Below are 27,622 nucleotides of genomic sequence, written 5' to 3' on the forward strand. Positions count from 1 at the left end.
GCAACCTACACCACAGGGCACAGCAACACTGGATCCTTAATCCACTGACTGAGGCCAGAGATCGAACCCACAACCTTGTGGTTATTAGTTGGTTTTGTTTCTGCTGAGCCACCACAGGAACTCCTGTACGCTTTTGCTTTAGAATGAATGTGATGGAAGATTAGACATCATTCTTTTATAAGTTAATATATGCTTCACACATTAGCTAGGCATGTCATCAATGTGTAGAAAAATACAATCCCAATGAGATACATGATGGTCCATGTAGTAACTTAAGGTAAAAAAATCTCATTTTAACTACAACCACTATGAGACTGTCTACTTTACAAGCATTAAGCAGTGCTTTGCTTATTTGTTTAGAGTGAATTTTTTATATTAGATCTTATACTGCAGTTCATTATCACTTTTTATAAAAAATTTATATATTTTTTGGTATTTTTGAGTAGTCTATTCACAAAACTAGGTATGGGAAGTTCCTGCTGTGGCTCAGTAGTAATGAACCTGACTAGTATCCATGGGGATGCGGGTCCGATCCCTGGCCTTGCTCAGTGGGTTAAGGATCTGGCAATGCCGTGAGCTGTGGTGTAGGTCGCGGACATGGCTTGGATGCTGAGTTACTGTGGCTGTGGTGTAGGCGGGCAGCTACAGCTCTGATTCAACCCCTATCCTGGGAACTTCCATATGCCATGGATGCAGCCCTAAAAAGACAAAATAAAAAACGAAAAAACTAGGTAGGTAAACAGTTAATAGTTTTGAAAAGTTAGAAATTTAAAGATTTGACAAAAGTATCAGTGACAAAATTTTCTTTTCGACAACTGTTCCATAGGTTGAAGCTGTTGGCTATAAATTTCCACCATTTTCTTCTTCGTATACGGAGGTGGACACTATTATGTATGCCCTTGGAGTGGGGGCGTCGATCAAGGAACCGAAAGATTTGAAATTTATTTACGAAGGAAATTCTGATTTCTCCTGTTTGCCAACTTTTGGAGTTATTTTAGCTCAGAAATCTCTTGGGGGTGGAGGATTAGCAGAGATTCCTGGGCTTTCAGTCAATTTCACAAAGGTATGTATGATAAGAAACCTTTATTTTGCTTTACTTCTGTTTCTTTAAATATGATTGGTAAATGTCACATCCTCTGTGGGTGTGTTAATATAGTAGTTTCTAGTGATTGATTCAGGAGTAGAGATTTAACGTATCTTGATTTTTCTTTTTAAGAAGAAAAGAGAATTAGTTGAGAAGGTAAGCAAAAAGAAGGGAGTGGTAATTATGTATGGTCCCACATACAACCCTGGCATAATGTTATTAATTCTCTCTCTACCACTACTTGCTATTTGACCAAGGGTAAATAACGTCTCTACGCTTTAGTGTTCTTACTTATAAATTGAACGATATTCCTTACCTGACGATAATGATGAAGGAGCCAGAGGGAAGAATATTTGAGGCAAGGAGAACAAGCATAAAAGGCCGCAATGCAGGTGCATGCTTTGTTTTTGGAACAGCAGGGGGATTGATAGAGCTATAGAGTGAGCACAGGGGCAAAGGTAGTAAAACAGGACCTTGTAGTCCTTGTAAGAATTTGAGGTTATGCTCTAACATGGGAGGCTAACTGTAGTACTTTGAACTGGGGAGTGATACGACTGTGTTCACTCACAGACTCATTTTTGCTTCTCTGTAGAGAATAGATTGTATGGGAGCCAAACATGCCAGTTTGGATTCTGTTATAGTAATTCAAGCAAAAGTCTGGATATGCATGGAAGAAAGTGGAGTCAAGGATGAAGGTTTTTAGTCTGGTTTATTGGGATGAAATATATCTATATATACTATTTATAATTAATTATCTACAGTATATTTAATATGTTTAGTAGTTACGTATGACATATTACTATGTATAATAAAATAGCTTTATACAGTTACTTTAAGATGGGGTTGGTCAGGAGTTGGTTTTGGACACATATAAGACGCCTATTACACATTTAAGTGGAGATAGAAAGTGAGCAGTTGAATATGTGGTTTAGAGTTTGGGAGAGAGGTCCTACTGGGATTCTTTGCATTGGAGTGAGATTTAAAGACATGAGACTAGGAGTTCTGGGCGTGGCTCAGTGGTTAATGAATCTGACTAGCATCCATGAGGAAGGACGTTTGATCCCTGGCCTTGCTCATTGGGTTAAGGATCTGGTGTTGCTATGAGCTGTGGTGTAGGTTGCTGATGTGGCTTGGATCTGGCATTGCTGTGGTTGTGGTATAGGCCTGCAGCTACAGCTCTGAGTTGACCCCTGGCCTGGGAACCTCCGTATGCCATGGGTGGGGCCCTAAAAAAGCAAAAAAAAAAAAAATAAAAATAAAAACGAAGACATGAGCCCCAGATGAAATCCTCTGGTGTGTAAATGTAAGCACAGAAAAGCTTAGGTTTAGGGCTTTTCCTTTAGTGGTTAGAGTTTAAAGAGATAAGGAGGAATTTGCAAGAGAAACTGGAAAGGAGTAGCTGGCGAGCTATGAGGAATACCAGGAGAATTACTGGAGTATTTGAGAAGAAAAGCGAAGAAATTGTTTGAAGAAGGAAGGGGCTAGCAATGAAGAGGAAGCTTCTGAGGTGTGGGGTATGTTTTATTTTTTGAAGTAAGGTTCAGGTCATAAGGCCAGTTGATGATAATTGTTGAATTGAAGAGCTATGAAGGGATTTCTGTGATTTTGAACTGGAGAACCCATTTAGTGGAGAATTGATTAGCACACTGCTGCTCTGAATCTGTGAGAATCTACTCTTATTTTATTAGAGTATTTGATGAAGTCAGCAGGGAGGCAAGAAATATATGGCGAGCAGTTGGTTTTAGTTTCTCTCCCATGGTATTTGTTGCATACAGTTCTTCTGTTTGGATAATGTCAGTGCAAACAATTAAAGCACAGGTTTCAAATTCTTCTTCAGAGTTGGAAGGAGTTGGAAATCATGAAGGGTGTTCAAAATCTGTAGCTGGGAATGGTGGCCGTCTTGGGATATGAATCCCAGTCTTCCCAGCCTTGTTTTCAGGCTGTGTAATAGTGAGGCGGTCCCTCATTTGTCCTCCCATTACCTTCCCCCGCCCCCTTTCCCTTCTGGGATCTGCGGAAGGTGGGGAATTAAGCTGTCCCATAGCAGTGGACTGTGGCCATTTGGATATGAGGGTCAGGTTTTGGATTTACTGTCCTCTTGGTTTCCAGCATATAGTTTTATATTCCTGCTTTGGATCATTCGGGTTAAGTGACTGTGAAGTTACATAGGGTCCTTAGTGTATACTCTTGGTAGGTAATTTATAAAATATTATACTAAGGAAATGTTGACACTGATAATGCTTTTATTACTTTGTGTTTATGTGATTTATTTTTGTGTTTTGGTTGAGTCATTTGTGTTTGGCAGGTGTGACCCAAAATTGCTTTACTAGTACTGGCCAGTTTACTCTTTTTTATTCAGCAGATATTTATTGAACACCCAGTAAGTTCCAGGTACCATAACAAACACTGGGAATACACCTAGTTTAGTATCTCCATTGGCAAATAATCCACCATTATCAGTCAACAATGACTGATGAATGTCAAGAAAGAAAACACGTGTCTCTTCTCTGTTCCAGAGAACTGACAGTCTTTAGATTGGGTACTGATTATTTCTGAATCACAGAATTAAGAAGTAGGAGCCAAACTGAGACAGATAATTTGGGGGAAGTAGAAATGTGAATGTGGGCACAGTGCAATTCCACTTGGGATTAGCCGTGTCCACAGAGGAACCTGTGGAAAAATAAAGTCTACTAGTAAAATTTTCTTACCTTAACGTAGGTTCTTCATGGGGAGCATTACTTGGAGTTATATAAACCACTTCCCAACGCAGGTGAGTTGTTGATCATACCATAATTTTATTTCTTGACTGACTTTCAAACTGTGTCAGTGTGTTAAACTGGCATAGAGTTTTTTTGTTCGTGGTGGTGGTTTTTCTTTCTTTCTTTCTTTTTTTTTTTTTTTTGGTTTTTTTTAGGGCCACACTCAAGGCACATGGAGGTTCTCAGGCTAGGGGTCAAGTCAGAGCTGTAGCTGCTGGTCTACACCACAGTCAACATCTCTCACTTTCTAAGTGTTCTTTCTGCCTCTCCATTCTTGATTTCTTCAGGTCTTTTTATCTCACTGCAGCCAGAATGTTACTTCTAAAATGCAAGTGTATTTGTTATTTGCCTATTAAGAACCCCAGATGGCTGTTCGTAGACTTCAGGGTGAGGTTAGAAATTTTTTGTATAATCCAGCTGCTCCCAGTCTCTACATACTCAAGTCTTGGCACATATGTAGATACTGTTTTTTGTTTTTGTCTTTTTGAGGGCCATACCCGTGGCATATGGAGGTTCCCAGGCTAGGGGTCCAATTGGAGCTGTTGCCGCCAGCCTACACCCCAGCCACAGATCCTAGCCGCGTCTGCGACCTACACCACAGCTCACAGCAATGCTGGATCCTCAGCGAGGCCAGGGATGGATCCCCCAACCTCATGGTTCCTAGTTGGCTTCGTTTCCGCTGAGCCACGACGGGAACTCCTAGATACTATTTTATGAGACAGGGCCATGCTGAAGTTTCTGGCTTGGCAGCTGGGTGGATATATAGTATCAGTCATTCATATGGGGAACAAAAGAGAAAAAAGCATGTTAGAGAAAGGATGATGAGTTCACTCCCAAACAATGATAATCCATCAAAATCTTACCAGTTACGTGATGGAAGGAAGAGTCATAAAAGAACAGATTGGTTAGAAACACTGTCTCATTGAAGCCAGTAGAGTAGAGATTTGAGAAGGAATGGGGTAAATGGTGTTATTTGTATGCTTAACAAATGTTTGTTGATGGGTTGGAAATTGTTATTTTTTAAAACCTAATTTTTAAAACCAATATCAGAGTTATTGATGTGTCAAATTTAGTGACTCAGGTATTCTAGTTACTTTTAATGTTGAATGACTCAAGATTATATCGAAAATTATTTTAAACCATGACTTTTTTAGTTTTGCTGATCTTAGAGTAGAAGTTATGTCAGATTCTTTCATGTCGTCAAATAGTAACTTAGAGTCTTTAAAACGGTCTCTTTATTATTATTTTTTTACTTCCTATTTTAGGAGACTTAAAATGTGAAGCAGTTGTTGCTGATGTCCTGGATAAAAGATCTGGTCTAGTAATTCTTATAGATGGTAACTCATTTCCAATTTTTATGATGATCTTGTTAGATTGATAGGCTTTCTATGTAACAATACTTTACCATAGAAGTTGATTAATAAGTTTGTATTTATGTTGTCACTTGTGAGAACGCAGGATAATCTTTCTGAAAATTTACAGCTCTTTTAGAAAATAAGGGAGGAGGGTGTGGAATAGATTCGGGTAGGGGTCAGGAGCGTGGGATATTTCAGAGGACTGGTGACAACGTAACCAAAGGACAGAGGTGAGAAATGTGGCCAGTATAGCAAACATAGAGGAGATTTATGTTTGCCGGAGTATGTTTTTGCCGGAATAAATACATAGACAGCCCTCAATTGATAATTAAGCTGTGTTGTGGGTGATTCTTTTCTATGTTAGCTTTTTGGAACTTGGGACATATCTGACTCCTGAATCATTCTTGTAAATGGTGGTTAGGTTCTTAACCTTGTGCATTCACACCTATTGAACTCATAATGTGGTTTAAATACCACAGCCACATTTTATTTGAAAAAAAGATAGTAGTACTTTAATAAATGTTGAAATACTAGTGACTCATAGTAGTAAACCTAGGTAAAGATACATTGCTTAAAATTTATTTATTTTAAAGTTTGAGAACAGAAGAAATAAATATCAAAAATTCAGAAATAGTAGAAAGCTTAATATTGTCTGGTATTTGGAATATAGGTTTTATATTTTTGTTCTAAATATATAGGAGGTTATACTGAATATGTTGATATCATTACAGATGTTGGCTAATAGCCTCACAGTTTTTTTTTTTAGTATTACCATTCTGTCAAATGTGACATGCCAGAGAAAGTTCTACAGTAACGTCAGCTTTAATATTCTCTCTTGATCTACCCCATTTATTTAGCTATAGCTTAGTAATGGTAAACATGTATCTGAATTTATAGATAAAGTATAGATGAAATTATATATCCAATTTTCTGTGTAATAAAGATAAAAATCTTATTCTTTTTTCTTTTTAGGGCCACACCTGTGGCATATGGAAGTTCCCAGGCTAGCAGTTGAATTGGAACTGCATCTGCTGGCCTATTCCACAGTCAATAGCAATGTCAGATCCAAGCCTCCTCTGCGACCTACACCACACCTCAGGGCAACGTTGGATCCTTAACCCCACTGACTGAGACCAGGGATTGAACCTGCATCCTTATGGATACTGGTTGGGTTCTTAATGTGCTGAGCCATGATGGGAATTCTAAAACTATTATTTTAAATACAGATTGCCATGATTTTCCTTATTTTTTGTTATAATTCAATTTTTCCTTAGTATGCAATTCAAAATCATATCCTTAGTTTTGTAGAGCTAGAAGTTCAGCTGATATTCAAAGTCTCAGTAGGAAATCAGTCAGTAGAGAAAGGGACAGCTGTTTTTCATTCATTATTTATTCACTAATGTGCTCACTCGTGTCATTTATTCATTAATTCATTTAATATGTATTTATAAGGCACCTTTTCTGTCTCAGGTACTGTTGTAATAGCTGGGAGTTTGATGGTGAGCAAAAAGCTTCCATGCTCCTGCCCTCCTGAAGCTTATACCTTGATTCTCGCTTATTTCCTCATGTATATTCTAGGCTCTTTTGAAGGCTTTGAAAGAATGTCTGAGAATTTGGCAATGTGGTTACCTCCATTTTAAAATGGAATTGTTTGAAATGTTAGCAATAGAGAGAATTGAAATGTGAAAGGCAGTTGGGGAAGTTTAAGAAGAAGTGAGAGGAACTGCTGTTTCATAGTCACGAAAGGATTTGTAAGGATACTCTTTGCTCTGCCTTCGAGAGACTGGGAGTGAATGAATTAAAATAAGTACCCTGTAACCCATAGTTGAGTGTTCTTACATTAAAAAACCTTTTAGTAATTGGATTTTGTTTTTGAAGCTTTTAAAGGAATTGTTGATCGTATGTTGATTAACTAGTTATATCTTTTGATAATAACTTCTTTTCTTTTTTTTCTTTCATTTACTTTTCAGTCTACTCTTACTCTGGAAAGGAACTTATATGTTATAATCAGTTCTCTGTCTTCGTTATGGGCTCTGGAGGCTTTGGTGGAAAACGGACATCGGACAAAGACAAGGTAGACTGTGACTTAAGCAAAATACATGTGTTGTTAAGGATCCTTTTCTGTATTTTGAACTTATGTGTAATTTCATAGTGTAGGGTCTCAGTAATCCACACTTCTTTGCATCAGAATGTATTCCTTGGATTTGAGGTGGTGTTTATATTTGTATATTTTAATATATAACATATATGTAGAAAAGCCTGGCTGAGCTAAGTATACTGTACCCGAGATAATTATGGAAATATCTTTATTATACTAACTTTGCCTTTTCCCAAAACTCTTTAGAAAAATCTAATACATAAAAATCATTTTTGCATAAATTAAAATCTTCATTCTTTAAATGACTTAAGCATTTCTCTCATATAAAACAATTCTAGTTGCCCTTCAGTTCTCAGTCTATCCAAAAACATATTTTTCCTAAAATTGTTTTGTAACTTGGATTTTACACCAGTTTAACCTGACCTTTACCTCTAATTTATTTGGGGTAATAAGATGATACTCTAATAAATGTTATTTGGGGTGAAGTATTACTTAAAGCGGTATTGAGAGCCTGCTACTGGAATGGTAAACTGAAGAATTCCTTGGACCTTCTCACCTGTGAAACAATCATAACTGGTAAAAATTATTAAAAAAAATTTAAAGTCTCTGAGACTTGGATATATAGCAAATGAAGAGATATTTATGCAGGAAAATCTGTGTCTTGATAAGAACAATGAGACTCTGGCATTTGAGCTACACCTCTCTCCTCCCTCTCCCCCTAGTTTGCTGTCACAAAATTCCACTCCAGCATATGTAGCTAAGGACATAGGATCCCTCTCCTCAGCTCCCAGAATAGGGCCATTCTAACCTCCTAGGAGGAGCGGGTCACTAATTTTTCTTATTCTTCCACCAGTTTGTATTGCAGAAGCTCTGTTCCAGGAAAAAGTGGCTAAGAATTATAGGGCATTCTTCTTCCACCCAGCCCCCACTTGTAGGGTGGAAAGTCTGTCCTACCATGGCAGGCTGATAATACTGGGGTCCTGATTGTGCTTACCCCAACCTGCTTGTAGGGTGGGGGTTCTCTGGTGCTAGAGGCAAGCTGAGAAGGCCAAAGTGCCTAACCTTGCCTAGTACCCTTCTTATAAAGTGAGGATGTCACTTAGAGAAAAGTGGGCCACTATCCTTCCCTTATCTCTGCTGCAGTGGTGCAGAAGTTTTGCCCAGAAGGCAAGCCAGGCTATAATAATAGAGAGCTCTGGAGCTCTTCCAGAGGAAACTGACTCATTTTGGCCCTGAGTATTTGGAAGATCAGAAGAAAGGTGCTTTCAAAGGTAAGATTACTTTAATGATGATCAGGTGGAAAGAGATAGATAAGAGTGGTCATGGGATCTTTAGAAACCTCAAAGACTGACCTCAAAGACTATCTCTGCAAAGAGCCCTGACTTTAATTGGATCAGACTGTAGAGCAGTTTTATTCCCCAGGGCATTGTTGAAAATAGTAGAGCAATCATCTGGCAATTAGTGTAGCCTCATAGCTGGAAAAACAGTTTCACAGAAAGATCAAGGGGAGAAGGTCACGGAGAGCCCTGCTAAAACCATTGTCATCCCAGACTGACCATGCTTGCCCAGGGCTGCACTCTCTGAGCCTCAGCATCAAAGTCTGCACACTTGGGGGAAGTAGACTTAACTGAAATAATCTAGCTAAGTCACTAAACAAATAAACAAGTTAACAGTAACAACAAGCCCCAGAAGTGTGCAGGGTCTCACTATCCAGAGTTGCTGCAATATATTATCTAAAATATCCAGTTGTGGAGTTCCCGTCGTGGCTCAGTGGTTAACAAATCCGACTAGGAACCATGAGGTTGTGGGTTCAGTCCCTGGCTTTGCTCACTGGGTTAAGGATCCGGCATTGCCGTGAGCCATTGTGTAGGTTGCAGACAAGGCTTGGATCCCGTGTTGCTCTGGCTTTGGCATAGGCCGGCGGCTACAGCTCCGATTGGACCCCCTAGCCTGGGAACCTCCATATGCCACAGGAGCAGCCCTAGAAAAGACAAATAAATAAAATAAAATATCCAGTTATCAACATAAATTTATAAGACCTGAAAAAAAAAAAAAAACAACAAAAACAGGAGAGTATGACCCATAGATAGGAAAAAACAAAACAGACAACAGAAATTCCCTTTAAGAGGATTAACAGACAAAAAATTCAAAGCATTTATTATAAATATATTCAAAGAAACCATGCTTAAAGAAGGAAAATATGTAAAATATTAAAGTATGATAATATTGACTCATCAAATAGAGAATGTCAGTACATAGAAATTATTTTAAAAAGAACCAAATAGAAGTTCTGGAATTGAGGATAGAATTACTGAAACAAAGAATTTACTAGAGGGCCTTAACAATAGATATGAAGTGGCAGAATTAAGAATCAGAAAGCTTGAATCTTCTACTGTTGGCACATTGGGATTGACAGAGTCTCTGGAGTGCTGGGGTGTGAGCTTGATGCTTGGCCCATCTCAGTGGCTTGGGGATCTGGCATTAACAGCAGCTGCATCTTGGATCTGATCCTTTGCCCAGAAACTCCATATGCTGCATGGCAGCCAAAAAAAAAAAAAAAAAAGAATCAAAAAGCTTGAAGATGGATCTATCTCTTTATCGCCATCTGAAGAACAGAGAGAAGAAAGATGAAAAAAAGGAAAAGGATGAAGAGGCTCAGAGAAATGTGGGATACCATTAAGTTATGCCAGCTTTTGTGTAATGGGTGTACCAGAAAGAGAGGAGAGAGAGAGAAAAAGGAGAAAGAAGCAGAGAAAAATAATTGAAGGAATAATGGCTTTGATGAAAAACATTAATCTACCTGTCCAAGAAGTTCAACAGATCCAAATAGCATATAAATGCAAAGAGATCCACACCCTTAGTAAAGTACATTTAAAGATAAATCCCTTTAGATATGAATTGTTTGTCTAATTCTTTAGTTATTGTCTTCTTTGCATTGGAAAACAATCTCGACTTTTTTCTCCTTTGTGGCCTAGAGAATGAATCTGGTTATATAATTCCTTTCATTAAACAGAGTCATTTTAGGGAAATCATAATGTAGATGAAACTAGCACTTATAAAATTTTAAATGTCATTATGTCCAAACATAAAATATTTAAAAAACCTTTGTATCCAACTTGCAGATTTTATTACATTTGGCCCCCCATATCCCTGGTTGCTGCATCTATAGGTTTTGCATCTGCAGATTGAACCAACCATGGATCAAAAATATTTGGAGAAAAAAAATTCCAGGAAGTTCTAAAAGTATCCACATAGCGTTTACATTGTATTAGGTATTATAAGTAATCTAGAGATGATTTATAGTATGTAGGAGGATGTGCATAGATTATATGCAAATACTATACCATTTTATATAAGGAACTTGAGCATTTGCAGATTTTGTTGTCCATGAGGGGGTCTTGGAGCCAATCACCCTTGGACCCCGAGAAACCACTGTATACTGAAACATGGCTGTTGATCAGATTCTACTTTGGGTTTTACAGAATAATAATGATTTTATTATTATTTAACATACGGTGTTTTTTGATTTCAGGTAGCTGTAGCCATACCTAATAGACCTCCTGATGCTATACTTACAGATACCACCTCACTTAATCAGGTAAGATGGTATTTTTGAAAAGGGATAAAGCCACCTGACTCCTGACACTTTTTAACTTTATAGCTCTGATACCCTATAATTTTGTGAGTCCAAAAGTAGTGGCTATGTCCTTCTATGTAATAAAAATAATGATACATTTCTGTAGTTGGAATTCATTGTTTCTGAATTTTTACTCATCGGTTTTTTTCTCTGCTAGTTATCAAAAGAAAATATAAAATGCAAGGGGGAAAGTTGGGGGGAGTGGGATGGACTGGGAGTTTGGGGTTAGTAGATGCAAACTGTTATATTTATAACAGGTAAGCCATGAGGTCCTACTGTATAGCACAGGCAACTATATCCAGTCTCTTGGGATAGACCATGATGGAAGATAATATAAGAAGGAGACTGTATATATATATATATATATATATATATATATACACACACGTGTATATATATATAATGTAAAAAATGTTATTAAAGTTGATATACAATGTACAATATACAATTTCTGCTGTACAGCAAAGTGACCCAGTTATACATTCACTTACATTGTTTTTCTCACATTATCTTACTTTGCTGTACAGCAGAAAGTGGCACAACATTGTATATCAATTTTAATAAAATTTGTTTAAAAAAACCTAAAGAAAAAGGACATATAAAATAGCTTTTCATTGGTTATTTGAGTTTTTTTTTTTTTTGGCTGCACCTGTGGCATGAAGAAGTTCCTGGGCCAGGGATTGAACCTGTGTCATGTCAGTGACAACGCCAGCTTCTTAACCACTAGGTCACTAGGGAACTCCTCATTAGTCTTGGAAAAAGCATCGTGCTTTGTTGGCAGTGGAGTGCTTGCCTTAAAGAGACTGCCTAGCTTGGTAGTGAAGAATTTCATGGAAACCTGAAAGAGCAGGATAAAGTGAGTTAAAAGGCAAATTTTAGTTACCCTTTTCTCTACTGGAAGAGAAAGCTGAGCTACATTTCTTGGAGACAGATTATTTTGTGCTAACTTTAAAGGAACAATAAAGCATCATAGAAGGGGTAGGTGATTTAATCTCTTTTGTTTGGTATAAATAATATGTTTTCTGATGGAAGAGGTAAAATGCCCTGTGAGCATGCAAAGATTTTTTATTTTTTTTATTTTTGCTTTTTAGGGCAGCACCTGCGGCATATGGAAGTTCTCAGGCTATGGGTCAAACCGGAGCTACAGCTGCCATAGTTATAGCAACCTGGGATCCAAACCACGTCTGGGATCTGCACTGTAGCTCATGGCAATGCTGGATCCCTGACCTGCTGAGCGAAGCCAGGGATTGAACCCACATCCTCATGGTTACCAGTCGAATTTGTTTCTGCTGCACCACAACAGGAACTCCAGTGAATATTTACTTTAGGAATAAAAAGTTACCGTACAGATGAGATAAGCAACTTTGTTTTTGAGAGACCTAAAGATTGTTCTCTAAGGGGGCCAGAGTTAGAGAACAGAATAGGTAAAGCTCTGAAGTTACAGTATGAGTGAGCACATAATGATAGCACATTATTTATAAAGTTCACTTATTTTTTTGATGCAAATTTTGAAATGCTTGATATGAGAACTTCTGTAGGTTTATGTTTGTTAGCAAATAGAAATTAATTTAATGAGCGAGAAAGAATTAAGTTGTTTTTTTCCATTGTTTAAAAAGTTTTATTGAAGTATAGTTGATTTACAACATTGGGCTAATTTCTGCTGTGTAACAAAGTGAATCAGTTATACCTATACACACATCCGTTCTTTTTCTGATTCTTTTCCCATAGAGATTTTCACAAACTACTGGGTACATTTCTCTGCACTCTTCCTTTTGGCCAGTCATTCCGTATACCACAGTGTGTATGTGGTGTAGTGGGAAAGGGTCCAGCATTGCCACAGCTGTGGTGTAGATCGCAGCATCAGCTCAGATTCAGTCCTTGGCCTGGTAACTTCCAAATGCCCTGGATGAGGAAAAAAAAATTGGGGAGAGGGTTGGGATTGGCAAAGTTTGTAATGAATAATTGTATTTTTTCTACACTGTATACTTGTATGATTGAAAGAACAATACTTTTTTCCTCAAATTAGTTTTTGCCTTTAAATAGTCTTCTCATCCTATTTTTTATCAGTTTCTTAAGAAAGCACCCATATTTTTGTTTAATTAAAGCCTTAGAGTGAAATTAATTTTATTAGGGCACTAAGGAATAGAAAAAGCTTTGTGGTTTCATGGTTCAAAAGAGCCCAACAGAGCTCCATTATTATTCTTGGGTTACTGAAATAATAGAATGTATCGGCTCTAGATAAAAAAAGCTGAATAGTTTCCATGGCTTGAATTTCTATATACAGTAAGCAGAGAGATTTTCTTCTTTTATTATTTTTCAGATGAATAGAACTTTTTGTTAGATTTTGGCAGACTTGACTGTTTTGCTGTGTGACAAAGGACAATTTATAAGTTAACAAATATTTTTTGTTTAAATCATGGGCACTAATCATTTGACAGAGTTCTTGACCATTTCGTATGGTCGTTTGAGAATATGATAGAAATGAAATACTTTTTCTTTAAAAACATAAGAACATTTTGCATAAAATTTTGCATAAATTTCAGGGGATGTGTCGGCTGTTTTGACTGTAGGAGCTATAAGTCAAGTTGAAGTGTGGTCTAGTGACAAGGAACTGAAACGACACTAAGGTAGAGGACATAGATGTCTTAATAACTAGGGCATCTTCCAAGCAACAAATACAAATACAAAGCTTTAAATTGTAAAGTAATTGCTGTAGACACTCAGAGGAGGGGTACTTGTTAGGAAGTGATAAAGAAGGGTTTGGTCAAAAAGTTGGAGCTTCAGAACTAAAGTGGTGTATGGATATTCTCTCTTACCTGTGGTGTAGGTCACAGATGAGGAACAGATCCAGCGTTGCTGTGGCTGTGGTGTAGGCCTGTGGCTACAGCTCTGATTAGACCCCTAGTCTGGGGAAGCTCCATATGCCACAGGTGTGGCCTAAAAAGACCAAAAAAAAAAAAGAACATTCACATTGGAGAGTGGTGGGAAATGATTGGGGATGTACACATCTTTAAGGAGAAGTGGAAATAAGGAACAAATGATGCTGTTGTAGCATAAACTTTGTGCCGAGTATTTAAGTATGTAACTTTTCAGTCAGTAAGGACACTGGCCACCATGTTTTTCGCTCTACCAGTACCACTTCTAGGATATTTTATTTTTCATGTCTTTTGGAGAATTTCTTCATCTAACTGGTATGATATTACAAATATACTTTATGGGTTTTCATAATTAGTAAAGAGAAAATTCATCCCCAGTACTTAAGAAAGACTGAAGAATAAATAGATAACAGTTGTCAAGCTTTGTATTTGGGGAGAATGAAAGCAAATATCTTTAGTTTTCCCCAGATACATTTACTACTTATTCTAACAATTAGGATTTTAGCTATCATCATTATTAAATAAAGTTAATCTTTGGAATATTGCTTATACTATCCATTAAAATATAATTCTTTATTAAATTACCATGTGGATTTTAAGTACTACCCTTAAAACTTTGTTTTGAAAGAATGACATGTTGTATTTCATGACTCTGGCTTGACAGGGTGGTCCTCCTGCTACAAATGATGTTGGCTGTCACTCGAGTAGCTGTTCTCAGATGGTGGCTGGGCGGGTCAGGAAAGTCCTAGATGGCTCTTTCAGAAGTCTGGGGTCTTAGTGTTGACTGTTGGCTGGAGTGCCTCTAATCTCCACATGGCCTCTTCTGCATGTGGTATCTCATCTTCCTGGGACTTTCTGTATGCCCTCAAGGGGACTCCTTTTAAATTTCTAGAGCTCTTTCTGTGTAGCTTCTTTCTTTTCAGAACAGATACACTCCAGCTGCTCTGTCTCCCAGAACTCTGATTTTTATCTCGGTAACTCACAAAGTAAATTAGAACATTCGCATTGTTCTAATTCGCAGTGTGAATTAGAGACTATCTGTACTCATTTGCTGTTTGGGTTTCTCTTGTACTGCATGCAGTCTGGGAAGTGCCATCAGGCAGAGACCTGTGGCCATTGTAGAGTTCATCTTGCTTGTTTCTCTTCTATCAAGAATCATAATCCTGCATTGCCTACTGTAAAATGTCTAAAAACAGTGTCTCCCTGTCTTACCTAAAAATTTTTTTTCTTCCTAGTTTACAGTGAAAGAATAAGTCCATTCCAGGTACTCAATCTAGGCTGGACGTGAAGTCCTATACCTTTTTTATATGCCCTTAATTCCCAATTTTCTCATTTATTACTATTTGGCTTTTTAGTTTTTATTGCTGTGTTTTGTTTTCTAGTTGCTTGCAGCGTAACAGTTAAAGATCCTATTTTATTTTCTCTCTCCCCTGTGCTCCCATCTTTTGGGATACATTAATTTTACTTTTTAAGGACATCTAAAATTTCTGTGTTATTCTTCCACACTTCCCCATTTTTTTTTTTTTTCTCTCAGTCTTACATTTGCAATTGAATATATATCGGTCCTTTCGGCAAAGATTCCCCCATACCTTCTGTTTGGATAAAGCTCCTTCTTTGGTAGTTCCCCAAGATCTCATGTGTATGGTATTCCTTTGGTTCCTATGTATTTAAAACTGTTTTTCTGTACCCTAGATGACTGAGACACCTTGGCTGGATATGAAATCTTGAGTTTCTTAAAATGGTGTCCTGTTGTTGCCTGGCTTTGTATGTTGCTTTTGGGAAGTCTGATGCCAGTCTAGTTATCTTCCTCTAAGTTACTTGAGGCTTTAGGATTCTTTATCTTTAAAAATCTCGTAGTTTTACTAGGATATGTCTCAGTGTTGCTCATTCCAGGTCAGTTTTCCCATGTAGCTAGTGGGCCTTTTTAATATGTGTGTTTATTTTATTTTATTTTTTGGCCATGGGAAATTTAGTTTATATTAATATTTTGGTTCTTATTTTTTTTAGTCTTATTGTAGCTTTATGCAGTTGAAGGTATCACTTACCTGTGTGAATTTTGTGGGTAAAGTTGGTAGTTTGGGATGGTTTACAATATTCCTTCTTCAAGACAGAAGATAGCACTTCAAGATTGCTATCTTCTGTCAGTGTAGCAAAGGGCGTTTTCTCTAATGGATGGCTTTTTGGAGTGGGATATCGGGATGAGGTGTTAATAAATTTTTTAAAGTTTTCTTTATTCTTTGAGATCATAAATTTATCCTCTTGCTTCTTTTTTATTCACCATTCATTCTCCAAAGGTAATGTCTTTGTTTTATCATATTCTCCCTCAGCAGTATCGCCTTCCTAGGACTACCATTTATTTGGCAATTCCCGCACTTTTAATTCTTTTCTCTGTCGTCCATACTCTAATCTTCCAGGATTTTTAGTATTTTTGTGCTAAAGTTAGACCTTCTGTCTAGAAGTGATTTTTCTTTTTTTCTCCCTCTTCTCTCTTCCAAGCACTTCCTCTGCGCTCCCTTTCTCCCCTCCCCACTGCCCCGTAGCAGCTTTGAGAGGGTGCTTCTAAGACAGCACTGCTGGGTGTTAGTGTTTATTTTTCTATTTATAGGAATTTGAAGTTTGTGGTATTCTCTTTAGTTACACTGTAGGCCTAGGATCTGTGTAGTTTTGAAGATTGTGAGGATTTGAGAAGAACTAGTTCCTGAGCCTTTTTATTTAGCATTTAGTATAACTTAATTGTACCTTTAAATAAATAAAATTAAGAACTAATTTACTCATATATAGAAGATCCTCCCACGTACATGTAGTTGCACAAATAAGACAGTATATAGCTGTTTCTTTTAGTTCGTGTGTATGAATTTCAGTGATTTTTACATCTAGGCAGAAATGAAACAAAACAAAAGAAGCTTTTAGCTTTTCTTCTGAAATATGAAAGTCCTTGTCATTGTTCCCTATTATTTGGAGAATGGTTGTTTTGCATAGTGATTAAATTTAGTCAAAACATCCAATCAATTGACTTTAGTCATTTCTCATGACTCATCTTTATTGTCTTTGCTAACTCTGCCACCTGGGGGAGGCAATGCTATGGTTGAAGTAATATGAACACTTTCATATTCCTTTAATATGATTTATTTAATGAAGTTGTTTCTTTTCATTTATGGGGATGATATCTATGGGATTGGAATCCTGGTACTAGTCTTAAAAACTCGATTGTCTTATACTGTTTTAAAATCTTTTAAAATAATAATAATGGTTCACATTTATTGATTAATATTTATCAAGGATAATGCTTTTTAAGAGGTTTAAGAAGTTTATTAGGAGTTCCCATTGTGGCTCAGTGGTTAATGAACCCGACTAGTAACCATGAGGTTGCAGGTTCAATCCATGGGCCCTGCTCAGTGGGTTAAGGATCCGGCGTTGCTATGAGCTGTGGTGTAGGTCGCAGACGTGGCTTGGATCCCATGTTGCTGTGGCTGTGGCGTAGGCCGGTGGCTACAGCTCCAATTAGACCCCTAGCCTGGGAACCTCCATATGTTGTGGCTGCAGCACTGAAAAGACGAAAAAAAAAAAAAAAAAAAAAAAAAAAAAGAAGAAGAAGCTTTATTAACCTCTCAGTTTTTTAAATGAGAAAATTGAAGCTTAGGGTGATAAAGATTAATGCCTATTAACAGCAGAGCTGGCTTTGAACCTAGATCTGTCTGTGCTCCGGTCCCTGAAAGTTGTCTTTTCCTTCATTTGTATGCCACATGATGATGTGTATTTGCCGAGTGTTTTATTTTTTGTGAAGAGCTTTTTAAAAATTATCATTTAATCCCCTGCCATCTTTTACAGAATCTTGTAAGTCACATCTATTTGACAACTGTTGATTTGATTTATTTTTAGAAGCTATATAAAGGGAAAAATACTGGGTCATTAAAAAAGTGAATAATTTACAAAACTAATAGAGTAATGGAAGAGGGAAAGAGCTTATTGGAATTGTACAAAGCATATTAGAAAGTAAACGACATTTTCCTATGAATTATAGGAAATATTATTTTCTATAAATAAAATTTGTTAAAAAAGGATAGTCAATAATTAAAAATAACAACAAAAAAACCACTAAGAAAGTCAGGTGTGCTGACATGGCTAGTCTTTAAACATCTTGAAAAACTTAACATAGCAATTGATAAGAAAGTGAAGTCTTGAAGCAGACCCAAAGTTAATACATAGGTGCATTAATATTTACTGTTAGCTCTTTTGTGCATTTCCTTCCTTCGGTACTGAAAAGTACTTTCTAGTTTGACCAATGCATAATTCAAAGCTGGATTATGTATGGTGACTTCCTCCCCCCACCCACACATTTTGTCTGTATCTTTCTGCTAATCCTGCCTTTTCTAAGTACAGAAGTAATGTGAAGATCTGGACTAAGCAGAAATCTAATCTTAATGGTAAGCTATTAGTCCGGTTTTTTTGCAGGATGAGCCCATCTCAGAATTTAGTATATTAGTAGAATGAAAATTTGTGAGAAGTGTTGGATGTTTATATATCGAGTATTGGGTTGCAGGTTCAGTTTGAAACACCCCATTAGGAAAGTTGGCATAAGTTTTTGTTTGGTTAGAAAAGGCTATAAACATTAACCTTATCATCATTGGGTTTTAATGAGAGTGGATTGATCATTTCCTTTTTGTGAATTTCTCCTTAGACAGTGGTAACTAGGGTTATACCCAGATGTAGTTCTTTGTTCCCCTTCTTATCATTTGACAGTCCTCACCTCTCCCCAGCTGATTTCAGTGGCAGGAGTTACACAAAGCATTTGATTTACATTTAATCTTTTTTTTGTTAGAGATAGTTTATTTTATTTTATTTTTTGCTTTTTAGGGCCACACCTGCGGCATGTGGGAGTTCCCAGGGTGGAAATCGGAGCTACAGCTGCTAGCCTACACCACAGCCACAGCAACGCAGGATCCAAGCTGCATCTGTGACTTACACCACAGCTCACAGCAACACCAGATCATTAACCCTCTGAACGAGAGGCATCAAACCCGCGTCCTCATGGTTCCTAGCCGGATTTGTTTCCACTGAGCCGCACTGGGAACTCTAGAAAGTTATTTTTAAATCAAAGCTTCGTTTAGTTACATTATGATTCATTTCTTATGCAATAACTGTTTTTGTTATTTTTCTTTTCATGTATTCTCAGAAAGCACTGAGTGCTAGTGACTTAAAATTCTTTCTTCATAGGCTGCTTTGTACCGGCTCAGTGGAGACTGGAATCCCCTGCACATTGATCCTGACTTTGCTAGCTTAGCAGGTGAGTTGCTAATAGTAAGTGCCAATGAAAATATTAGCTCATGGAGTTCCTGTAGTGGTGCAGTGGTTAATGAATCCGACTAGGAGCCATGAGGTTGTGGGTTCGATCCCTGGCCTTGCATAGTGGGGTAAGGATCAGGCATTGCCGTGAGCTGTGGTGTAGGTTGCATATGTGGCTCGGATCCTGCATTGCTGTGGCTCTGGCGTAGACCGGCGTCTAAAGCTCCGATTAGACCCCCTAGCCTGGGAACCTCCATATGCCGTGGGAGCAGCCCTAGAAAAGGCAAAAAGACAAAAAAAATATATATATTGGCTTAGTTGTCTAAATAATACTTAAGGACATTACTGTTTATGACTGGTAGTTTGAATAATATTTGAAAAATAGCTATCTCCTAGTATGTTTATGAAAAACGTATAGAATGGAAAGGTAGGAAGTACTGTTCAGAAAATGGTGTACTTAAAGTTCAGATTATGATGGAAGGTAGCACCTCCTAGTTCAAGTTCTAGGACAGGACTGTGTGGATGAGTATCTGAGTTACCATGAAGGGTAAGATCATGGTAGGAGAGGGCAAAGAACTGAAAGGTTAAAGAAAGATCAACTTACACATAGGATGTTAAAATCACCATGGGTAATTTCATGGTTCCAGACAAAATTAAAGTAGTTCTTTGTGTTCCCAAATCTCTGACATTCCTTTCTTGTTTTCTTTCTTTCTTTCTTTCTTGATTTATGTGATAATTTTTCTTCAAGGAGAAGTATTTATAAAATATTTTCCATGTTCCTTAACATAAATGGTATGATTCTGGCTATTGGAGTTTAAAAATGCATTTTTGAAATCCCGAATGAACTGTTCTTGGTTTTTAAACATGAAATATACTTATATCTAACAAATTCTCTGTAATTTTTAGGTTTTGATAGGCCCATTTTACATGGATTATGTACATTTGGATTTTCTGCCAGGCATGTTTTACAGCAGTATGCAGATCGTGATGTGTTGAGATTCAAGGCAATTAAGGTATATGTGTATTATTAAGAATTTAAATATTACTTCCCTTTTAGCTTTAGAGACTTAAAATAGGTGTTATGCTAACGTTATTATTTTTAGTATTTCATTGACTTGGCAGTCAGTATGTTTTCTTTTTGTAGTTGTAAATACCTGTATTACACATGCATCATGAAAGTTACCATACAGAGTTACACTTTTAACAGATTAATTTGATTGTTTTATAAATTAATTAGCATGCACACATCAGCATATATGCCTTAACAAAAAATTGAGATGTACCTTTAAAAATTTTTTTTTACTATTTTATAACTTGACTAAATTTAATTGAAAATGTTAAGTGGCTGCATTCGAACTCTTAATAAATATAACACCTATATCAGTATGTTGGCTGCGTATTGATTTTAGTTTTGTATCTTTAAGTTGGCATCAAGTTTTCATCCATTATAAATTACAAAGAAAACTATCTCTGCTCATAGTATCTTTGCATAAGTCAAAAGATACACATTTAAAAAACTTAAGTCACTGTTAAGTAGCTCCAAAAGCTTTTATCTGTCTGTGCTCTCTGAAGCAGTGAAAATTTATTTTTAATGCCTTGCCTTTGATAACACTGATTATTTTCATTATTATAAGTATTTTATAGTTATTATTATCCAATAATATGTACACAGAGTAAGATAGTATAGAAAATTATGAAATGAATTATTCTGTTTTATACTTCAGATCTTATTCCCCTGACTTTATTACCACCTTTTTTTTTTTTTGTATTTTCTTGGGCTGCACCTGTGGCATATGGAGGTCCCCAGGCGAGGGGCCTAAGCAGAGCTGCAACTGCCCGCCTACACCACAGCCACAGCAACATGGGATTCGAGCTGCATCTGCGACCTACACCACAGCTCGTGGCAACGCCAGATCCTTAACCCACTGAGTGGGGCCAGGGATCAAACCTGCAACCTCATGGTTCTTAGTCAGATGCGTTAACCACTGAGCCACGATGGGAACTCCTTAGTTACCACTTTTAACTGCTTCTTTTTAAGTTGTTCTGGTGATTACCTGTATGACCCTACTTAATATGATTTTGCTTTTGTTTCTTGATTTGTCAAGATTAAACTATTTATTGATTCTATAGTTTGAAAGACAAAGAGTTAAACTAACTATATTCATTCTCTACTAATTTATCATATCACTGTTTTTACTCCTTTATGACTTCAAATATAGTCAAACCTCTGTTTCTTTCTTTTATACTCTCCAAGCTCCTTCCCACCTTCCCCCCACCAAGTAGAAAAGTTTCATATTACAACATTCTTAACCCTAAACACTTTTATTTTAAAGGTTCGTTTTGCAAAACCAGTATACCCAGGACAAACTCTACAAACTGAGATGTGGAAGGAAGGAAATAGAATCCACTTTCAAACCAAGGTATGAATAATGTAGTTAGAGGTACATTATTTTGTTACCCTTTTCGCTATACACAATAATTAGGTTCCATCCTAGCTTTCTTTTGGTTAATACTGTGGATATGAGGTAAAACTTAGTTTTTTTTTTTAAATCAGTGGTAACTTTTAGTTGAAAGTAAGATGCCTCTGTACCCAAGATGCCTCCTTACCTTGTTTTTTATTTTCTGATTTATTCTCCACTAAATTAGTGCCTGTTCTGAAAGCCCAACCAACCATGTCTTTTTGGCTCAACCTTTCATTCAAGTTGTTGTCAAAATATAATCTTCAGAAAATTAAAGGCAAGACTCTCAGACAGATATAAAATGCAAACATGATGAAAATTAATTAGTAAGGGAGCTAGCAAGATGATAAAACTGGTTGAAAGGAGAACTAAAGCAACAGTGTTTATGTCATCCAAGAGGGAAGGCATTCTAAATAATTTCACAGAGTTAGAGATAATTAATTGTCTAATTAATTGTCCTATAGAACAATAAAACCATATCTTTTATGGTTATCTTTTCTACTGGCAAGAAACCATGTACATCTTGGTCACATAAAAATTCACAAATTAACATCTTATATCTGGGCTTGTAGTAAGTGACAAGACAGATTAAAGTGTTTCTGTCTATAGAGTTAAGTAATTAGGGTGAGGCTGTTAGGAGTACTCCAATAAAATACTAAAAGAACATGCAGTCATCCTTTATAAGTTTTTTAAAGGTGATTTTTGTTAATACCAGTGACCAGGCTAATACTTTTTGGCTTGATCATGTGTACTACAAAGATAGTTTGTGTTGAGCAGTTTATTTTATTTATTCTTCAGGTTTTACATAATCAAATTCCTATTATTTATTTGATTAATGGTATTTTTTCTTCTAAAGCTGCCATTTAAATGTTGTTTTTACCTACCATTTTTATTATTTATTTTTTATAATTTTTTTTTTTCCCATTATAGCTGGTTTACAGTGTTCTGTCAATTTTCCACTGCACAGCAAGGTGACCCAGTCACACATACACGTATACATTCTTTTTTTCTCCCATTATCATGCTCCATCATAAGTGACTAGACATATTTCCCAGTGCTTATACAGCAGGATCTCATTGCTTATCCATTCCGAAGGCAATAGTTTGCATCTATTAACCCCAGATTCCCTGTCCATCCTACTCCCCGCCCCTCCCCCTTGGCACTCACAAGTCTGTTTTCCATGTCCATGTTTTTCTATTCTGTGGAGAGGTTCATTTGTGCCGTATATTAGATTCCAGATATAAGTGATATCATACGGTATTTGTTTTTGTGTTGAACAGTTTGTACATCACCACCAATAATAACAGCTTCCAGTTACTGAGTGCCTATAGGCAGTCCAGACCATTACCTCTAATGTGCATAACAACTCTACATTTAATACAGGAATATCTAGGTTCAGGTCGCCTAAATAACTTGCTCATGGTCAGTGGTGGAGCTGGGATAGATGCCCAGGTCTGCCTGGCTCGAAGCTTAGTTCTCAGGCCCTGATGTTCGTCCGTCCTTCCTTCCTTCCTTCCTTCCTTCCTTCCTTCCTTTCTTTCTCTCTCTCTTTCTTTCTTTCTTTCTCTTTCTCTCTTTCTCTCTCTCTCTTTCAAGAAAACTGTATCATGCTTTCTTTCATAAATAAAGAACTTTTCAGAACTCTTCTTTGTATGACTGCCATACTCCTTATTACTTCCTGCTGCTTACAGTATCATTTTCCTGCCTCATTTATACACACTGTTTATTTCACTTTTCAAATTTCTTTCATGTTTTAGGCTTCAGTTCAAGTTGTGCCTTGTCCTTAGAGGCAGTTCCTTACTACTCCTCTTTCCTCCACCTGTATAAACACACATACCGGCTTTCTCTGAAATCCTCTTGCAGTTAATGCTTGTGCCATACATTCTAGAAGCCTCTTATTTTCTAATTATTTCATCTAAGTTTTATTTTTTGAATGGGATTATGAACTCAAAATGGTAAGGACTATGACAGCATTATAGAGTCTATTTTCTAGTAATGAGCAGGTACAGAAATAATTTATATAGATACAAACTTAAAGGGTTAAGAAAGAATTTAATGTCTAAATATAATACTTTTTTGATGTTTTGATAAATTCTAAGTACATCTTATCTTTTCAGTATATTTGCTATTTTACCCCCCACCTCCAGTTGCTTGGAGCTATTCTTTTTCTATTAGTTTATTTGCAAGAATCCTTCTTTCCCTCTCTTGGTTGCAAGAAGGTAATACGAAGTATATTTTGTTCATGAATGGTTTCTTTCCATGCTTTCCACTGTATATGATTTGAAATAAAGTGAACAGATTCTTTGAAATATTTTTTTTTTCTAAAGTATAATGGGAAGTAGTCAAGGGAGAATTATCTAATTGGTAAAAATCAGTTTTAACTAATGTTACCTTAAGTTTTAGATATTATCCTATGCATTTGTAGCAATACCATAATTTCGTGAAAGGATTCAATTGAAATAATTTGAGATGAAGTATTAGAAATTGGAATTTTAGTTCCTTTAATGAATGCTTTGATAAAAGGCTCTTTAAGTATATATATTATATATACTTCCTATTTGAAATAAGAACTGAAATGACTACTTTAAAAAGACAGTGGTGTATTTCTCCTCAGATTTATTCTACACTAACTCAGCAAATGCACTGAGTACCACTACCTCATGTGGATATTATGCCATGCCTTTTACTATCTATAAGAATTAAACAATTCTCATCTTGACTTCTCATTAGACATACTTATGCTAAAAAAAGAAAAAAAATTTCCCCAAATACCAATCTTCAGTCTCCACACCAGACCATTTAAAGTGGAATTTTTGGAGATGGGACCTGGTCATGAGTATTTTTTAAAAGGGCTCCAGGTGATTGTACAGTTAGGGTTAATAACAGTTGTCTCAGACCAGTAGGCCTTCATGTTTATTCATCTTGACATTTGATTTGTGAGCTATTTAATTTGGATTATTTTCTCTTTCACATGAAGAAGAATGTAAATTTCTTTGAAAGACTTTATACTCTTTCATGATGAAATTGTATTTTCATTGGCATCATTAGAATTAACTGGTTGTTTTTTTCCCCCTCTTGTATCCTTTCTAAGGTCCAAGAAACTGGAGACACTGTCATTTCAAATGCATACGTGGATCTTGTGCCAACATCTGATACTTTAGCTAAGATACCATCTGAGGTAGGTTATAAAAACTCATATCTAAGCCATATCCTGATTTATGAATTTCAGTTAAGATCACTTTAAAAATATTCAGGCTACTTTAGAAAATTAAGAGCAAGGAAAGATTGATTCTTAATTCTTGAACTGGAGGACATTAATTCAAAGCTACTTGGAATAAAAGGAATATTTTGACAACTTAAGAATTTTTTTAAAACATATTAGTATATATTTGAAGAGAATATAATTTTATAGTTTTAGAGTAAATCAGTTGTTTAATGAGAAATCTTAACCAATGAGTATTTTGGATGAAAATAGATTAAAAAATTAAATATCCTATACCTTTTTCTTGATTTAAAGATTTGTATATGTCTCGTTCTGGTGTTTGCTTTCTCTTAAAAAAAAAATTAGAGATTTGTATAAAACTTTGACTATATACAGATCTAAAAACAGTGGTAGCATGTATTATTTATTAAAACATTTGTGTTATACTCTATTAACATGATGAAACTTCAAATAAAAATGTGTATAATCTCTGTCTCCAAAATATTAACTTTGTAATGTTGAGATTTTCAAACCCATAATCTTTGTCTGTTATTAGGCATCTTATCATGTAACTAAATGAAAATTAAAATTCCTTTAAAAACAATCTAAGATCAGAAACTTAAGAAACTTTGGAGCTGGAAAGAAATTCAGGCTTCCTGTCACTTAGTCCCATTTTACAAATAAGGAAATGATACTATAAAAGTTGATGAATTTGTCCAATATCTTCTGCTAAAGTTAGGTCATTGGTTTTCTAGTTCTTGGTCTACTTTATTTCTAATTTAAATAAATTCTGAATTCCGATAGAGGATTGAGGCTCTGGATGACATAAATAAGTGTAAGGGAAGGTATGACTGAATCCTGATGTGAAAAAAACTAGTTTCCCTTATTTATGTGCAGGTGTTTTTTAAAAAAATCACCTGATTACACATTTATTTTGTGGTAGTTTTTTTTTTTTTCCCATCTTGAGTCATTTCTACAAAACTTTTAAAGTTAAATTCTTAAATTTTCTCTTTTTGCTAGGGTGGAGATCTTCAGAGTAACCTCGTGTTTGAGGAGATAGGTCGCCGCCTTCAGGATATTGGGCAAGAAATGGTGAAGAAAGTAAATGCTGTGTTTGAGTGGCATATCACTAAAGGTGAAAAAATTGCAGCTAAGTGGAGTAAGTCATAGTCCTGGCTTTATAATATTCTTTACTAACGTTTAATAAATAGAGATAAAATAACCTTGTTTTATAATTGAAGCCCCTCTCTTTCAAGGTAGGTGAATCTCATCTTCTTTGGTAAATTGTTTTTTTAGTGGGAAAACAGGTTTCAGGGCATCCAAAGACACTTATGTTTTCTAGAGATGTAGGGAAGCAATTGAAATGAAAATACTGTTTTAAAGTTTTCTTTGTAACATCTGAAATTAGTACTTTAAACAGTCATCTTAGTTGACTGATTCTTCTTAAACATAAGCACATTAGGTCAAATGATATATTTTTAAGTTCTCAGTAAGTCTCATTATATTTTACTGGCTTTAAAATCGTTTTCTTCATCCCCCAAAGTTAACAGTATGGATCATCATCTTAATTATAAGTATTAAATCATAATTATTTTCTTGATCTATACAGATGGCAATCAAAGGTACTAATTAAAGAGTCCCCATGTGGCTCAGTGGGTTAAGAACCTGACATAGTGTCCATGAGGATGTGGGTTTGATACCTGGCCTCCTTCATTGGGTTAAGATTCAACATTGCTGCAACAAATTGGGGCTTAGGTTGCAGGTATGGCTGAGATCCAGTGTTGCTGTGGCTGTGGCATAGGCCATCAGCTACAGCTCCAATTCTACCCCTAGCCTGGGAACTTATATGCTGCAGGTGCAGCCATAAAAAGAAAGGAAAAAAAAAGGTACTAATTATATCTAACCTGGGAAATTATCAAAGTGCCATGTTAGCAACCTGGCAAGGCTTCTAATATGCCAAGTTGCTAAAGAAAGAAAGCAGTCACATTTCCATTCACTTACTTGGAAGTCCAAGAGGACCCTGATGCCATTTTATGAAGCGAAAGAAATGAGGTGATAAAAAGAGAAAGGGAAAAAAAGTTCTACCAATTGTGTTGTGATAATCGTTGTGCAATTATAAATGAAGTAAAATTCTTAGAGTTAATAAAAAAAGAAAGAAAGAAATTCTACCACTCCTTTTGCCTCTCTTGTGTAACTACATTCTTAATCATGGCACAAACTGTGCTCTGCTCTGGTATATTAAAAGATTGCAGTGTCCATTTTTAATTCTTGTAGTAAAATTGAGGATGTAAGACACCATTACTAAATTACTAAAGACGAGTAAAACATTTTATCTAAATTAGGGAATTTTCTTTTATTTCGTCCACATAATTGAGCACTAGTACTTTTATTGGATCACTTTGCTAATCAGCCAGATCTTTTAGAAATTTTCTAAGTATCCAGTGCCTGTATGTCATGGCAGAAAAATATGTGGCTTTAAGAGAGTCACTGCTGTTTCTGCATAGGTTAAGGGACAGCGAAGAGAGTATACATCCATTTTCTTTCCTCATCATCATTCGATTACAGGTTGATAAGCCACTGCTTCTAACAGTGAGAGTGTCTTATTTCAGGCTGCTGTAACAAATATAGTATAGCCTGAGCGGATTAAAGCATAGAAATTTATTTTCTTATCATGTGGAGACTGGAAAGTCCAGTATGAGGCTGCCAGTGTGGTTGGGTTCTGCTGAGAACCCTCTTCCTGGCTTGCAGAAGGATGCCTTCTTGCTGTGTCCCCACAAGGCAGAGAGAGATCATCTCTCTCATGTCTCTTCTTGTAAGGACACTAATTCCGTTACGGAGGCTCTTATTCTCATGACCTCATCTAAACATA

The 27,622-nt window shown here is 36.3% G+C and overlaps 1 protein-coding gene across 4 annotated transcripts in view; it reads left to right on the forward strand.

Annotated features, from left to right (window-relative positions):
- HSD17B4 (hydroxysteroid 17-beta dehydrogenase 4) overlaps positions 1 to 27,622 on the forward strand; it is an 87,860-nt gene that overhangs the window by 41,190 nt on the left and 19,048 nt on the right. For all 4 annotated transcript variants that reach the window (NM_214306.1, XM_021081510.2, XM_085009720.1 and 1 more), the window contains 10 exon segments: positions 827 to 1,063; positions 3,803 to 3,854; positions 5,109 to 5,180; positions 7,169 to 7,272; positions 10,829 to 10,894; positions 19,024 to 19,093; positions 19,999 to 20,105; positions 21,426 to 21,512; positions 24,643 to 24,729; positions 25,774 to 25,912. In NM_214306.1, coding sequence (NP_999471.1) covers positions 827 to 1,063; positions 3,803 to 3,854; positions 5,109 to 5,180; positions 7,169 to 7,272; positions 10,829 to 10,894; positions 19,024 to 19,093; positions 19,999 to 20,105; positions 21,426 to 21,512; positions 24,643 to 24,729; positions 25,774 to 25,912 — 1,021 coding nt within the window.

Source organism: Sus scrofa, chromosome 2 (assembly GCF_054392235.1).
Source record: "Sus scrofa isolate SSC_HxYL_T2T_F1_AM1 chromosome 2, Sscrofa_HxYL_maternal_Yorkshire_Landrace_v2.0, whole genome shotgun sequence".
NCBI lineage: Eukaryota > Metazoa > Chordata > Mammalia > Artiodactyla > Suidae > Sus > Sus scrofa.